This window comes from Sciurus carolinensis, chromosome 7 (genome assembly GCF_902686445.1).
Source record: "Sciurus carolinensis chromosome 7, mSciCar1.2, whole genome shotgun sequence".
Classification (NCBI taxonomy): domain Eukaryota; kingdom Metazoa; phylum Chordata; class Mammalia; order Rodentia; family Sciuridae; genus Sciurus; species Sciurus carolinensis.
Window position 1 is genome coordinate 73,347,762 of NC_062219.1, and position 15,354 is coordinate 73,363,115.

General features: G+C 32.4%; 1 protein-coding gene across 1 annotated transcript in view; it reads left to right on the plus strand.

Annotated features, from left to right (window-relative positions):
- Rngtt (RNA guanylyltransferase and 5'-phosphatase) overlaps positions 1-15,354 on the plus strand; it is a 311,879-nt gene that overhangs the window by 126,223 nt on the left and 170,302 nt on the right. The window contains exon 12 of the mRNA XM_047558064.1: positions 14,528-14,596. Coding sequence (XP_047414020.1) covers positions 14,528-14,596 — 69 coding nt within the window. The remainder of the gene's footprint in view (positions 1-14,527; positions 14,597-15,354) is intronic.

Consider the following 15,354-nt stretch of genomic DNA (forward strand, 5'->3'; position numbering starts at 1 on the left):
GTCAGGAGTATGTAGGTTCTACCATTTGGATGATGATGCTAGACATGTTTATCAGTTACTGAGCTCTTTCAGAAGCACCCAACTCAAAACTTGTCTATTTCACTTTTGTTGTTGTTGATGTTGTTGTCGTTGCTGCTGCTGCTGCTGCGACTCTTTAATCCATGAGCACAACCTTGACTTCGCTGTTACGTTATCTATTAGAGTAACAGAATACTTGAAACCTTCCTCTTGATGTTCTTTTTTCTGTAGTTCATCTGGGATGCTAAGAAATCATCTTAGAAAAAGAGATGATTTATATTACTTCCTTTATCTTCTAAAAAGTGTAAAATTTTATCTAATTTGGGGGACACTTAAGGCTATCAGGAATACTATTCTTGATTTTAAATGATTTGTTCTTATCCTCACAGGTTTATAATAATCATATTTGAGAATTAAAATCTTTAATAATTTGCCTTGTTTATTGTATATTGAACTCCATGAAAGTAGTTTGAAGATATTAAAGAAATACTTGTGTTATCTGTATTGAAACTGTAATGTGAATATAGTTTACTCATCAGAAAACAGTCATTATTAACTGATGTCTACTTTTATTCTATTTACTGTGAACCTGAAAAAGAAAGATATATGGTCACTTTAATGATCTTGGGGACCTAAATGTAGTTCTATGCAGAAAAGAAATAATGTTTAAATTTATAAGATCATGTTCATTACTGATTTGAGGAAAGATCAACTAATTTTATTAAAACTATTCTTTATCCTACGAAAATTCTTTTTCTTCTGTTGATTACAGGTTTTGCAGCACAGTGACAAAACTTTTTAAACTGTTATGATTGGTTACTGATTTCACAGTTTTATTCTATCAGTAAATAGGTACTAATCTTTAGGCAGACTTGATTTGGTTGATGAGGTTCAAGTTCAGTACACACATATACACACAAACACACACAGAGAACTAGTTTTGATGGGATAATCAGAAAAACCACATTGTAAAGGTTTTTGTAAAATTCTTATGGAATATATAATTAATTTACTGCATTAAATTGTTGATAAATGTTTAGCTTTAAGTACAGAAAATAAAAACACTGTAATAGAGGTATACATATTTTGCTGTCTTATTCAAGAAGTAATTTAATACAGAATTTTAATACGAATTTTAGGTCTTATTTTTGTATGATTTGACCTTTTTATTTCTATCCTAGCTAAAATTGATACACAGAATCAAGAAATGTTGTGGAAGAAAAAGCTTATTTTTTGAGGTCTCATTTCTGCATTCTAATACTTTTTTAGGCTACAGAACATGTTCTGTTTACAGTTGAATGCCACTCAGTATCCCAGTGTGGGTTGTTTTCATCCAGAGATACTCAAACCTATTAAAACTAAGCTAAAGGTCTTATCTGTGGTGGGTAACGAGGTAATTATATTCATTAACTGAGAGGGCAACTCTGGCATTTTTCTATAGTCTACCACTTTCTGAAATAGCCTCTTGGCAATAATGCCCCACAGTGGAATTTATAAACTTTCCCATGGATGGGTATGACTTTGCGGACAACCTAAACAGTGATAAATGTTTTGGAATGAGTGTAGGCCAACTGCATAGTCCCCACAAGAATGCCCTTGCTTCAGATACAGGCTTAAGTTTGGGAGCCCCTACTTTACCTTTTACCTTCTCTTTAACTGCTGGCTGTAAATTCTAGGGTCCCTACTGACTCTTGGGTTTGATAATTCACTAGAATGGCTCATAGAACTCAAGAAGAACCATATTTCAGATTATTGCATGAACAATGTAAATGAAAACCAGTCAATGAAGAGACACATATGACAAAATTTGGATGAGGGCCTGCGCAAAGCTTCTGGTTGTCTTTTCACAGTGGAGTCATGGACAACATTACCTCTTTCAGGCTGTGATGTATAATAATACTCAAAGATTATTGTCAACCATGGAAACTTACATAAGCTGTTTGTGTTCAGAGCTTATACAGGTGTTCGATCAAATGCTGTGTGTTTGACCTTAACTCTCATCCCTTGGAAGTTCAGGCTTATACCTTTAGTGTTCAGTTCCTCTGGAGGTCTGAACTTTATGGCATAGCCCAGTGTCCTTATCAAAAAATTAGGTGGTTATACTCTCCACTGGCCAAACCCACCAGGCAAACAACAAAGGCCTTCCTATAAGGCAGGTTATTCCAGGGATGTAGAGGTCATCTTCTAGTGGCTGAACCCAGACTTCTTTTTGGTAAAATTAATTTCTTCCATAATCACCTGTTTAAACAGAGAATGAATTTAAAAAAGTTTTTTTCTGCTTCTTATCCCTGGTGACATTTGGACCAAGCACATATGCAGTTTAGTTTTACTTTTTACTGCAGTACCTGTTTATGGTTAGGAATCTGTTATGGTTTAGATATGTGATGTCCCTCCAAAGTTGATGTGCGAGACAATGCAAGAATGTCCAGAGATGAAATGATTAAATCATGACAGATGTGACCCAATGATTAGAATACGATGGGTAGATTATTATATTGGATTAATTTGCCAATATGTATTAATGGTTGGTAACTGTAGGCAGTAGTGTGTGGTTGGAGGAGGGTGTGACTTTGGGAGTGGCACTTTGTGGTTTATATATTTTGTCCCTGGTGAGCAGAGCTTTCTCTGCTTGCTGTTGCCATGTCCTGAGGTATTTTCCTCCTCCATACCCTTCTGCCACGATGTTCTGACTCATTTGGGGACCAGAGCAATGGAGTCAGCCATCTATGAGCTGAAATCTCTGAAACCATGAGACAAAATAAACTTCCTCCTCTAATTGTTCTTGTTAGGAAAGACCTATCTTTTGGTCACAGTGACAAAAAATCTAACTAAAACAGTATCTTATCATATTTTATTCCTTCCAAAACTGTTTAATAGCCTTCCCAACCAGTGGATCTTGCGTTTCTACCCACAAAACAAATATATGTGTTACAGCTACAGTCTGGATACAGAGTCTAGACGAACAAAGTTTTAATGCCATCAAAGTATATACACATTTTAGAAAAGGGAATGTTTTTATTTTGTTTAGATTATGGATACATATAGGAAAGATTGTCTAGAAAAAAGCGAACTTTAAAAACTATGTTAACGGGCAGGGCATGGTGGTGCATGCCTGTAATCCCAGTGAGTCAGGAGGCTAAGGTAGGAGTATCTTGAGTTGAAATCCAACCTCAGCAACTTAGTGAGGCCCTAAGCAACTTAGCAAAACCCTGTCTCTAAATAAAATACAAAAAAGGGCTTGGGATGTGACTCAGTGGTTGAGGGCCCCTGGGTTCAATCTCTAGTACCAACAAAACAAAACACAAAAAACTGAAAACAAAACAAAACAAAACAAAGAAACAAACCACCACCACCACCACCACCAACAACAACAACAACAAAAAAACCCCCAAAGCTATGCTAAGGTACATTGACGTATAAAAAGAGGAACATTCAGAGCATTTTAGAAATGACTGTGATGTATGACAAATTGTTTTGCAGTCAGTTCTAACATCAGGGAATAAAAATAGTTTGGAGAAAGAAAGTTAACCTAGAAGCAAACAGATAAGTTTAGATACTTTTACTGTTGTCTCCACTGGAAATGATGAAAGAAATAAGGAATTGTTTGTGAGAAAGTTATTATTTTAGTTTTTTTCTTTTAAAATCATATTTCTATTAAATCATAACTTCTTAATAATCTCTACCACATGAGTCAAAAATCTGTGACTTTAAAATTCACTTTTTTGTTTATATTTTACACAACTTATTGGTATATTACATTCCATCTATTTTGTACTATAACCTCTGACTATAATATATCCATTTTTTTTTATAGATCCTTGCGCTATTACTCACTTTATATTTATTTAGCATGCATTAGTTGAAATGAGAGTTTACTGGGTGTCAGGTTACTATAATTGATGCTGAAGATACGATGAATATAAAATGTGATTTTTTGAGTTCTTTAACATTATTATTGTTTAAATGGAAAATGAAACACAATTATAAATTTGTGAAACAAGAAAAACTAAATTAAGAATTCAAAACTGGTGGTTTAATATAAGTCATAGATTTTACTTGTCTTAAAATAATTTTTTACTGGAACTTAGACAAATGTGATTCTTGACCTTGAAATGCCTACAGATCAATTTGATAATCAGACAAATGGGAAAAATCTCTAATGGGGGGAAGCACACAGTACTATGAGAGTATGTTGAAAGAGCCTTAATCTAGACTAGAGAATAGTAAGTTCTTGGCTTGTGACGTTCTAGTTTAGAATATCAGTTGAGAATGTGGATTTTGGAGCTGGAATGAATTTGGGTTCTTAGTTGCTTGCTTTGTGACTTTTGGCAAGTACTATTATGGGGTAATAGTAGTCCCTACTTCATGTGATGGTTAGGAGGCTAAACTGAGTCAATACTGGTAGGTGCTTAGAAGTACCTAGGTTTTATATGTATTACTTCTTCCTTTTCTTGTTCTTCTTATCATTTAAAAAAGGATATATAATTAATATACTCAGTAAACATTTGAATATATCTCTGAATCATAGGTGAAAATGTAATTGCTTTTCGTTTCCCTTAAAGTCTTTGGACATCTCTATTAAAGACACTTATTGTAAAATGACACATTTATGTAGAGAAATCCTTATTAACTGGAAATCATAAATTGGAGAGGCCTATAAAATTTAAACTCATAATAATTAAAAAATATCAAACTCGACTATTTATAACTGAGGATGCTCTCTATAGTTGGTCATAGATCTTATAAGTTTCTATTACTGTAAACTCAGGTTTATGTCATGGCACCTTTAGTCTTTTGAGTTTGACTCTGAACCTTGCCATTAGTTCTTTCAAATTGAAGCTTAATCTCTTTTAAATCTTTAAAGATTCAGTTATTAACACTAAGTGAATGTTTGTTTGTTAAATGAATAAATGGTGTCTGAATTATGAAATTAAGAAAATTGGAAATCTGGTGAAAGAAAACTTTAATCATTTTATTAGAGTATAGTCATCTGCTTCTTTGTGGAATTACAGGGGAATTTTGGTTAAAATGACAGTAACAACAATGAAAAGTAATAAACTGTTCTAGAAAAATTTTGTTTTTAGATTTTTTTACCTCATCAGTTGGTGATTCACCAGAACTATTAAGCTTAATTTTAATTACAATTAGGGAGGATAATGAAAAAGCCAATAGTATTGAAAAAGCTATTTGTATTTTGATTAGCTAACTTTAATGATACTGGAGTTGTTTTAGGTAACATTGATAAATAGTGATAATCAAATAATTCATTTTAAAATATGATAACCATGTTGACTTTGTGGTGAGCAAGGATGATTTATTGTAAAATGATTACTTTCTGGTTAGAAGAATATTTAAGACACATTGAATAATCTTAACCTTAACCAGAATTAGACTTTGGGAATGAAAAAACAATAAGTACTAATATGTAGGAGAGTACAAATTTCCATTTTGAGGGAATTGTTAAAACTAAACCTCAGATACTAGGGGATCAATGAGAACATGTTATAGAGGTCAGCAGATATGATTACCTCATTTGAGTGTTCTCAGTCAATTGAGGTTGTGTGGACTGTCCAGAAAATATCTAATGTGAGTAAAATAGACCAGAACTGCGTGGAGTTTATTCTTTTCCTGTTTAAATATTCCCTTGGTGTATTTTCTTTTCTATAATGAACTAATAATACCAATTTGTATGCCAGATAACACTGTCGTTTTAGTTTCTTCTTCACTGTAGTCTTAAACTATCATTTTCCTTATTTCTAAAAGGCTCTTTTGTATGCTTTGTAACTTCAGTTTCTATTTTGCCTTCTCATGTTTCTAATTTCAAGCCCTTATGCATTATCGTTTTCTGCTTATGCATTTATAATGATTTGGTTTTCAATTCTTGATTCATAGACATATAAAATGCCAATTCAGAGTCAATCATCTGGCATAACCTTTGTCAATTCTTGCGATCTTTGGTCCATGGAAAGTTGCATGCCTATAAGATTATATATATGTGAGCAAATTTGTTTTATAAATAAAATGTTATGAAATAGTACTGTGTTTTATTTAAACCTATTTGATATGTTTACCATTTTGCCTTTCATCCAGGTATCTTCTAATTTTGTCTAGAGGGAAAATAATCAAGAAAATTATTATAATTCTGAAAAGGAATGTATCCTAACTTAGGTAATTGAACACATAGTCTACTTATTCTCTCTAGAGTTTTGCAGTTATTTCTAAATCAAGATTCTTTTGTTTATCAGAAATGTTTTAGAAACATATTTGTTAATTTAAGCAGAACTGTATTTCTGTTTTTTTATAATTTGATTAATTAATTACTTAATTAGGGGAATTAGGTGCTGAGGATCTAACCCAGGGCCTCACACATTCTAGGCAAGGGCCCTACCACTGAGCCCCAGCCCCCAGAACTGTATTTCTGACAAAAGATTGACAGGGAAAGTGACTAATGACATAATTTAATTTAATAAGTTTTACTATCATGTTAAAATGAAGATATTATTTAACCATTTTGGTCTAGGCTTATATTATCATTGAGTTCCCAGTATCCCTTGCTTGGTTTCTAGCATTGTTAGACAATTGGCAGATAACTAAATTTTATTTTTATTGAGCTGTTGATCATCCAGTAAATTATCTAACAAAAGCTTAAGCTAGTACTTCTTGCATTAGTATTCCAGGGTAACACTTGATTAAATTTTACTTAAAATGTAGAAAAGGAGAAAAAGATAGGGAGTAAATTAAAAATATAAGATATTTTATTTTGAAATATCATATCAGAGACAAAATAATACCAAAGTAAGTTTTAAATTGTTTCTAACATTTAAGTTTGTAAGTAAAATGTGACCTTTCAAGCTATGCTACTTCAAGTACACTAAGACTTTTTGGTAATTCTTCCTCTTTCCATGGATACTATTCCTAACTTAAACTCTTCCTCAAAGCTTGCCCATCATCCTTGCTGATCATGTTTGGTTTGACCTTTTGATCACCTTGGCCTATTTGTATGAAATTTTCATTTTATTGACTTTCTTTTGATTTAGTCACTTTTACTTTGAAAACTTATATACTGCTTTGTTGTTGTTGTTATCAGGGATTGAACCCCGGGGCGCTTAACCTCTGAGCCATGGCCCTTCCTCTATTTATTTATTTATAATTTGAGACGGTGTGGTTAAGTTGCTGAGGTTGGCCTCAAATTTGGGATCTTCCTGCCTCAGCCTACTGAACTGCTGGGATTACAGGCATTTGCTTCCACACCTTGCTTATATACTGCTTTCTGACTATGACTTCCATCCTTAAAAACGCAGAGACATTGAGGCTGGAGTTGTGGCTCAGTGGTAGAGTGCTTGCCTGGCATGTGTGAGGCCCTGTGTTTGATACGCAGCACTGCATATAAATAAATAAAATAAAAGACCCATTGGCAATTAAAAAATATTAAAAACAAACAAACAATGCAGAGACAGTCTATTGATACTTTTTAACAACTTTTTTGCAGCTTACTGACCTTTGGCTATATACCCTCCTCAGCAAGGACTGGCACTTATCCCTAGTGTTAAAAGCCATCTTCTTTGTGTATATACTAGCTTATCTCAAGTTACTCTTACATTTGTGACTCTTAAATTCTTTAGAGTCCTCCTTACTTTCTTTCTTTTTTTTTTGCGGTGCTGGGGATTGAACCCAGGGCCTTATGCTAGCGAGAGCTAGTACTCTACCAACTGAGCTATCTCCCCAGCCCTCTCCTTACTTTCTTTTTTTTTTTTTTATTGTAAACAAATGGGATACATATTGTTTCTCTGTTTGTACATGGCGTAAAGGCATACCATTTGTGTAATCATAAATTTACATAGGGTAATGTTGTTTGATTCATTCTGTTATTTTTTCCCTCCCCCCACCCTCCCACTCCTCTTTTCCCTCTGTACAGTCCTTCCTTCCTCTATTCTTGCCCCCCTCCCTAACCCTAACTCTAACCCTAACACTAACCCCTCCCACCCCCCATTTTGTGTATCATCCACTTATTAGCAATATCATTCGTCCTTTGGTTTTTTGAGAATGGCTTATCTCACTTAGCATGATATTCTCCAATTTCATCCATTTGCCTGCAAATGTCATAATTTTATCATTCTTTATGGCTGAGTAATATTCCATTGTATATATATACCACAGTTTCTTTATCCATTCATCAATTGAAGGACTTCTAGGTTGGTTCCACAATCTGGCTATTGTGAACTGAGCAGCTATGAACATTGATGTGGCTGTATCTCTGTAATATGCTGATTTTAAGTCCTTTGGGTATAGGCCAAGGAGTGGGATAGCTGGGTCAAATGGTGGTTCCATTCCAAGTTTTCTAAGGAGTTTCCACACTGCTTTCCAGAGTGGCTGCACTAATTTGCAACCCCACTAGCAATGTATAAGTGTACCTTTCTCCCCACATCCTCTCCAACACCTGTTGTTGCTTGTATTCTTGATAATCGCCATTCTAATTGGGGTGAGATGGAATCTTAGGGTGGTTTTGATTTGCATTTCTCTTATTACTAGAGATGTTGAACATTTTTCCATATGTTTGTTGATTGCTTGTAGATCTTCTTCTGTGAAGTGCCTGTTCATTTCCTTAGCCCATTTGTCGATTGGATTATTTACATTCTTGGTGTAGAGTTTTTTGAGTTCTTTATAGATTCTGGAGATTAGTGCTCTATCTGAAGTATGATTGGCAAAGATTTTCTCCCACTCTGTAGGCTCTTTCTTTGCATTGCTGATAGTTTCCTTTGCTGAGAGAAAGCTTTTTAGTTTGAATCTATCCCAGTTATTGATTCTTGCTTTTATTTCTTGTGCTATGGGAGTCCTGTTGAGGAAGTCTGGTCCTAAGCGGACATGTTGAAGTTCTGGACCTACTTTTTCTTCTATAAGATGCAAGGTCTCTGGTCTGATTTCGAGGTCCTTAATCCATTTTGAGTTTAGTTTCGTGCATGGTGAGAGATATGGGTTTAGTTTCATTCTGTTGCATATGGATTTCCAGTTTCCCAGCACCATTTGTTGAAGAGGCTATCTTTTCTCCATTGCATATTTTTGGCCCCTTTGTCTAGTATGAGAAAATTGTATTTATTTGGGTTTGTATCCGTGTCCTCTATTCTGTACCATTGATCCACCTTTCTATTTTGGTACCAATACCATGCTGTTTTTGTTACTATTGCTTTATAGTAGAGTTGAAGATCTGGTATTGCGATACCCTCTTCTCCTTACTTTCTTAAGGTAGAAGTTAAAGTTGTGACCTATCTTCCTTTTAAGTAGGCATTTAATGCAGTGAATTTTGTTTTTTTACCTGTAAAGTGTGCATCCTTCAGGTGTCAGTCTTTTGTATTTTTTTCTTAAGTTCAGAATATTTAAAAAATTTCCTATTGGTTTAATCTTTTATTTATGAATTCTTTAGAAGTATACTGTTTAATTTCTGAGCATTGGGCAACTTTTCAAATATATTTTTATTATTAAGATCTAATTTATTCATTGTGGTCAGAGAACATACTTTCTATGACTTTAATTTTTAAATGTATTTTGTGCAGTTGGGAAAATATGTATTCTGTTGTTGAGGTGGAGTATTCTATAAATGATATTAGGCCAGGTTGTTTTATGGTGATCTTCTAGTTGTTCATATCCATATTGATTTTTCTATCTGCTGATGTTCTGTAAGTCTTGTCAAGATGTCTTAACTCCTAATGAATACTTTTCTGTATGTTAATTCATTTACTCAGAGAGCAGTATTAAATTCTTCATGTATAACTGAGGATTTCCCTCCTATTTTTTTATCTATTATATCAGAATTTTTAAAAAAGCATTTGAGATTTTTTAAAAGGTGTACATGCATTTGAGATTACTAAAGATTCTTGTTGAATTGACTTAGGGTGTATTGTTGCTTTTTATCTTTAATATTTCTTATTCTTTTAAGAAATGAATTTACTTTTGTTTTTCCCTAATTTAAGTCACAAAAGATTTATTTATTTATTTATTTATTTTTATTTTTTATAGACTGCATTTTGATTCATTGTACACAAATGGGGTGCATCATTTTGTTTCTATGGTTGTACACGATGTAGAAATATTTCTTATTCTTAATTCCTTAATTAATGTAAGGCTGTGGAAGTCAACTTTCTATTCATTACTGTTGGAATTTAACATTTTATTCCATTCTTGTACTTTTAAGCTAGCTGAATCTTTTTTTTTTTTTTTTAATTCAGTGTGGCACTCTTTGTCTGATTGGAGTATTTGTATCATTAAATTTAATACAGTTATTGCTAAAATTTTATTTAAATCTACCATCTTACTATGTGATTTCTCTCATGTAGTTCCATTTTATATTTTCCTCTTTTTTTGGCCATTATTCTGTTAGAGTTTTAATTCTACTGTATCTTCATTTTTTTGTTGTATCAGGCATATCATCATTGTTTATATTGTAGTAGTTGTTTTAAGGTTTTTAATCTTCAGTTTTTCATAGCTATTTTATATCAAAATGCATTCTATTGTCATGTGTAATTAAAGGAACCAATTAAAATAACTATATCACTTGATAGTTGGGTTACGAACCATATAATAGAATCATTACATTTTCTCTTATGTGTTTCTTCTCCATACATTATTAACACAGTAATACATTGTTTGTGCCCACAGCGTATGTAGGGAGGGAGTAGTAACTGTCTGAGGTGTGGGCTGGCTGGAAGTAAAAACTAGAAAAATAATATTAAAATATAAAGACAAAAGATAAGAATTATATATTTAAAAGTGGGGGCATTGATGGGTTGGGTAGACCCAATAGGTGTGATCCTAACAAAGAGAGAAGACTGCCAATGCTTTATTTATAGTGGAACACATCAAAGGGTTTCAGTGTGGCAGGCTTCTTCAGGAAAACAGGATAAGAGTGGGGAAAACAGGTTGTTTGCCACTTGGCAAGTTACCCCATCTTTCGGTGGCTGTGTTGGAACCTGGGGCTGTGATCTAAGGCAGGGTGCCAGCATGATCTGGGCTTTCTCGAAGTGGGGAATTTCACCCAGGAGTTCCCAGAAAAGTAACCTTCCTTTCTATGTTGGCTTCAACAAACCCATAATTTGTATACAGCTTCCAACAGTTTGTATTTTTGCTTTAGTTAATTACCTTTTTTGTGGGGAGAGTTCTAGGGATGCTTTACCACTGAACTATATTCTTAGCCCTTTTTAGTTTTTATTTTGAAGCAGGTTCTCACTGTGTTGCTGAAGGTCTCGCTAAGTTGCTGAGGCTGGCCCTCAACTTCTGGTTGTTCTAGCTCAGCCTTCTAAGTCACTGGGATTACAGACATGTGCCACCATGCTCAGTGTAGTTCATTGCTATTTAAAGAAATAAAAAAGAGGAATAGGCATTTTATTCTAGCTTTAAACTATTTTTATACTTTTGTTTTCTGGCTTTTCTATTTTTTGGTTTCATTACAGGTTTTTTCCCTATATTGTATTCCTTCTGCCTGAAATTTTTTCTTTTAAAATTCCTTAATTTGTGGTCTGGTAGAAATACATTTTACCAGATTTTGTCTTTTAGCAAAACATCTTTATTGTGTCTTCACTTTTGAAAGTTATTTTCATTTGCTTAAATTAACATTTTTAGATCGACATTGTTTAATTAGTACATTAAAGTTTGATGTTTCCTTATCTTCTAATATTGAGAGTTTCTGATAAGGAGTCTGCTGTCAATCTTATTTTTGTTCTTTTGTGTGTAATTTCCCCATTTCTTGCTGTGGTTAACTATGATATACCCACATGTATTTTTTTCTTACACCCTTCTTCATGTTCTTTCAGTCCATGTGTGTATGTATATGCTTTTGTATTATTAATTAATAGTAATCTGGGGTCATTATTTTTCCTGATTGTTTTTTCTGCGCCCTTATATCTTTTCTCTATCACAATCTAGTTGAACAGGTGTTATATAGTTTATTACATTCTCTTCTTGTCTCTCCCTTTTTTTGATTTCCAGTTCTGCTTCTTTTCCCTTTTCTTTTTGCATTCAATTAAAAAGAATGCCATACACCTTTCTTCAAATTCAGGAATTTTTTCCTCTGCTGTGTCTATCTGCTGATAATCTCATTGTTTACCATTCACATTTATTAGAATTCTTTTTCTTTGATATTGTCTTTTATTTCTGGAATTTTCATCTGTCTCATTTTTTTAATCTTCCATCTTTTTGCTGAAATTCCATATATGTTTATGCATATTTCCACTTTTTCCTCAAGATGCTTTAAAATTTTGAGATTATTTTAATGTCTTAATCTGATAATTCTATAACATAGTTCTTTTATTTTGTAGCTGGTAACATCATGTTATCTAGACTTGCCAATTCTGTTTTTTTTTTACTGTTACTTAATACTTTGTATATATAGAGTATACATTTTGTTACTTTATATTATATATACATTTATATATTCCATTATATGAATTTGAGATGTTTGATAGAAGATTGGGAAAGCTATATTTATTTGCTTTGATGATTACATAAAAAGAACCAATTAAAAATCAAAGGTTAATATTTTAAAATCTTTTTTCTCTTTTTAAAGGAGATGATTGTGATAGTTGGTGTTTATTGCATCATTGCCTAACATAATTTGTGCTATGACCTTAGCAAGTATTTTTTTAATATCATGTCGAACAAGAAATATCAAGGTCATTCATTTTTGTTTTTCTTGAATCTTTATTCATTATTAGTTCATGGATATTTGAAAAGAGTTGAGCTTTTATATATATATATATATATATATACATGTATATATATATATATATACATAAATTGTGTGTGTGTGTGTCTTAGTACAAGCATAATTTCAAAAGTTTTTTCCTCTAGTATATATATATAGATCTATATCTATATATCTATATATCTATATATCTATATCTATATCTATCTATCTATATATATATATACTATTTAATTTTTTTTTTTTTCTTGGTACCAGGGATTTAGCTCAGGGGCATATGATCACTGAGCCACATATCCAGCCCTTTTTTGTATTTTATTTAGAGACAGGGTCTCACTGAATTGCTTAGTACCTTCTTTGTTGAAGCTGACTTTGAACTCAAAATCCTTCTGCCTTGGCCTCCTGAGCTGGCTAACTGCTTTCTTATTATAATAAAAAGAACAACAACAACAAAAACAACAACAGAAACCCCACTAAGGACAGTTAAAAACGTGTACATATTACATATAAATATAGATTTTACAATTTTAACTATTTTCGTGTATACAGTTCAGTGGTATTAACTATATTCACATTGTTGTACAACCATCACCTTCATCCATCTGCAGAACTTTTTTATTTTCTAAAACCGAAACTCATTAAACTGTAGCTATCCATTCCCTGTCCTCAGTCCTTAACTTCTGGCAATCACACTGGTTTTTTCTGTTTTTTGAGTGTGACAAAAGACCATTGCCATTAAAAGGAGATCAGTGCTTTCACAAAGATGTGATTGTGATAAAGGGGATACATAACACAACTTAGGCAAAATTTTGGATACATATTTGAGCCCCACAACTATCCTGAATTTTCTGTTAGTTGGCCAGATTCTTGGTAACATGGCCTTACCTGACTGTGAAAGTACACTGTATTTCACCACATAATTGTCACCACCACATTAACGTATATTTATAAGTATTTCGCCTGTAAATCTGCTCTTTAGTAGATATGACATTGAAAAAACTGTTGATTTTATTTTGTCCTTGTATTTCTTGTAATGAAATTCTTTGCTTAAAAAAAAAAAGGTGAAAAGCAAGACAAAAAAGAAAGATCAAAAAAATTGAGGGTTTTTGGAAAACAGTCAATGTGTTTTTGGACTGTAATCCTCTTGTTTAAACTAGTTTGTGGTTGCAAATTCTTGTCCCCAAACAGCTTCTTTGCTGTCTTGTTTTTTATGTGTTTTTATTTTTTTCTCCCTTTATTACTTACTTTTCAGAGTTTCTATTTTCAGTTTATTTTTTGTACATATTTTTTCCTTTTGTACTGACTTAGCAGTGCATTCATAATATCATTTTATTTATTTTATTTTATTTTTTGATTGTCACACGATATTTGTACATATTTATGAGGCACAGTATAGTGTTTTAATTCATGTGTATATTGGATAATTATCAACTCAAGATAATTAACATATCCATCACCTTAAACATTTTTGTTTCTTTAGTGTGAGTACATTCAAAATGTTTTATCTATTTTGAGATATACAATGTGTTATTATTAATTATAGTCACTCTTTTTATCCATGTTTTTGTGTGTGGTTGAGTTAGGATTATTGTTCACAGTAACTTATTGAAATAAGAGTAACTTATTGAAATCTTCATGTATTATTTAAAAAAAATCTTACAGTATTTTAACCTAGGTCCCTCTGTATGCATCTCTCCTATTTTGGTATTTCAATTCTAATAGGTTATATATTATGTTTTTATAAAGCTTATCAAGAAATTAAAATAATTTGAAAGTAATTATTATATTTTTAAAGAATATATGTTATTTATTTTACAGCTACTTGAAGGAAATTTTGCCAAAGAAGTCAGTCATGAAATGGATGGACTTATTTTTCAGCCTATTGGAGTAAGTTCAATTGTCTGTTTTTGTATGTTCATATACATATATACATTTGTATAGAAAGTACATTTTCCTCAGTCGTATTTACTTAGGATTGATTATTGCCATGATTACTGCTTTCCCTTAAGGTAAATTGTGCAGTATTAAAGATTTCATTTATATAAAGTACACACACATATATATATATGTATATGTGTGTACACATACACACAGTACTAAAATGAACATCAGTTTGCTGTTCACTCAGTTTAAGAAATAGTATTTTTCAAGGAAGTTAATCTTTTAATGTAATTAGTTTTCTTATAATTCTTGCAAAATGAATGTTAACTTGTATTTCTTTACTAGAAATCCACCAGTAGCATTAAATAAGTGCCACAATAGGGAATAATTAATACCTTTAAGTATTAATGTCTTCAAAACTTCTTTTTGCCATAAATGAGTAAAATTCAAAGAGTTGTTAATACCTAAAGAAAAATAGAATTTTCTTGGTGAAAGAAAAATTTTTATCAATTTAATGATCAAATCATGTATTTGGAATAAGTTTCTCAATATTAGCACCATTGATGTATTGGATCTGATAATGATTTGATTTGCTATGGGAGCTATCTTATGCATTGTAGGATGGTTAGCAGCATCCTTGTCTCCACATAATAACTAGCATTCCTTGTCCCCACTTGATAACTAGTGCTCTATAGGGTATGTTTTTAGAATTGTGATACAGAGAGGAAAATTAGCACCACCCAGGAAGTTAGTGGTGCAGCTTA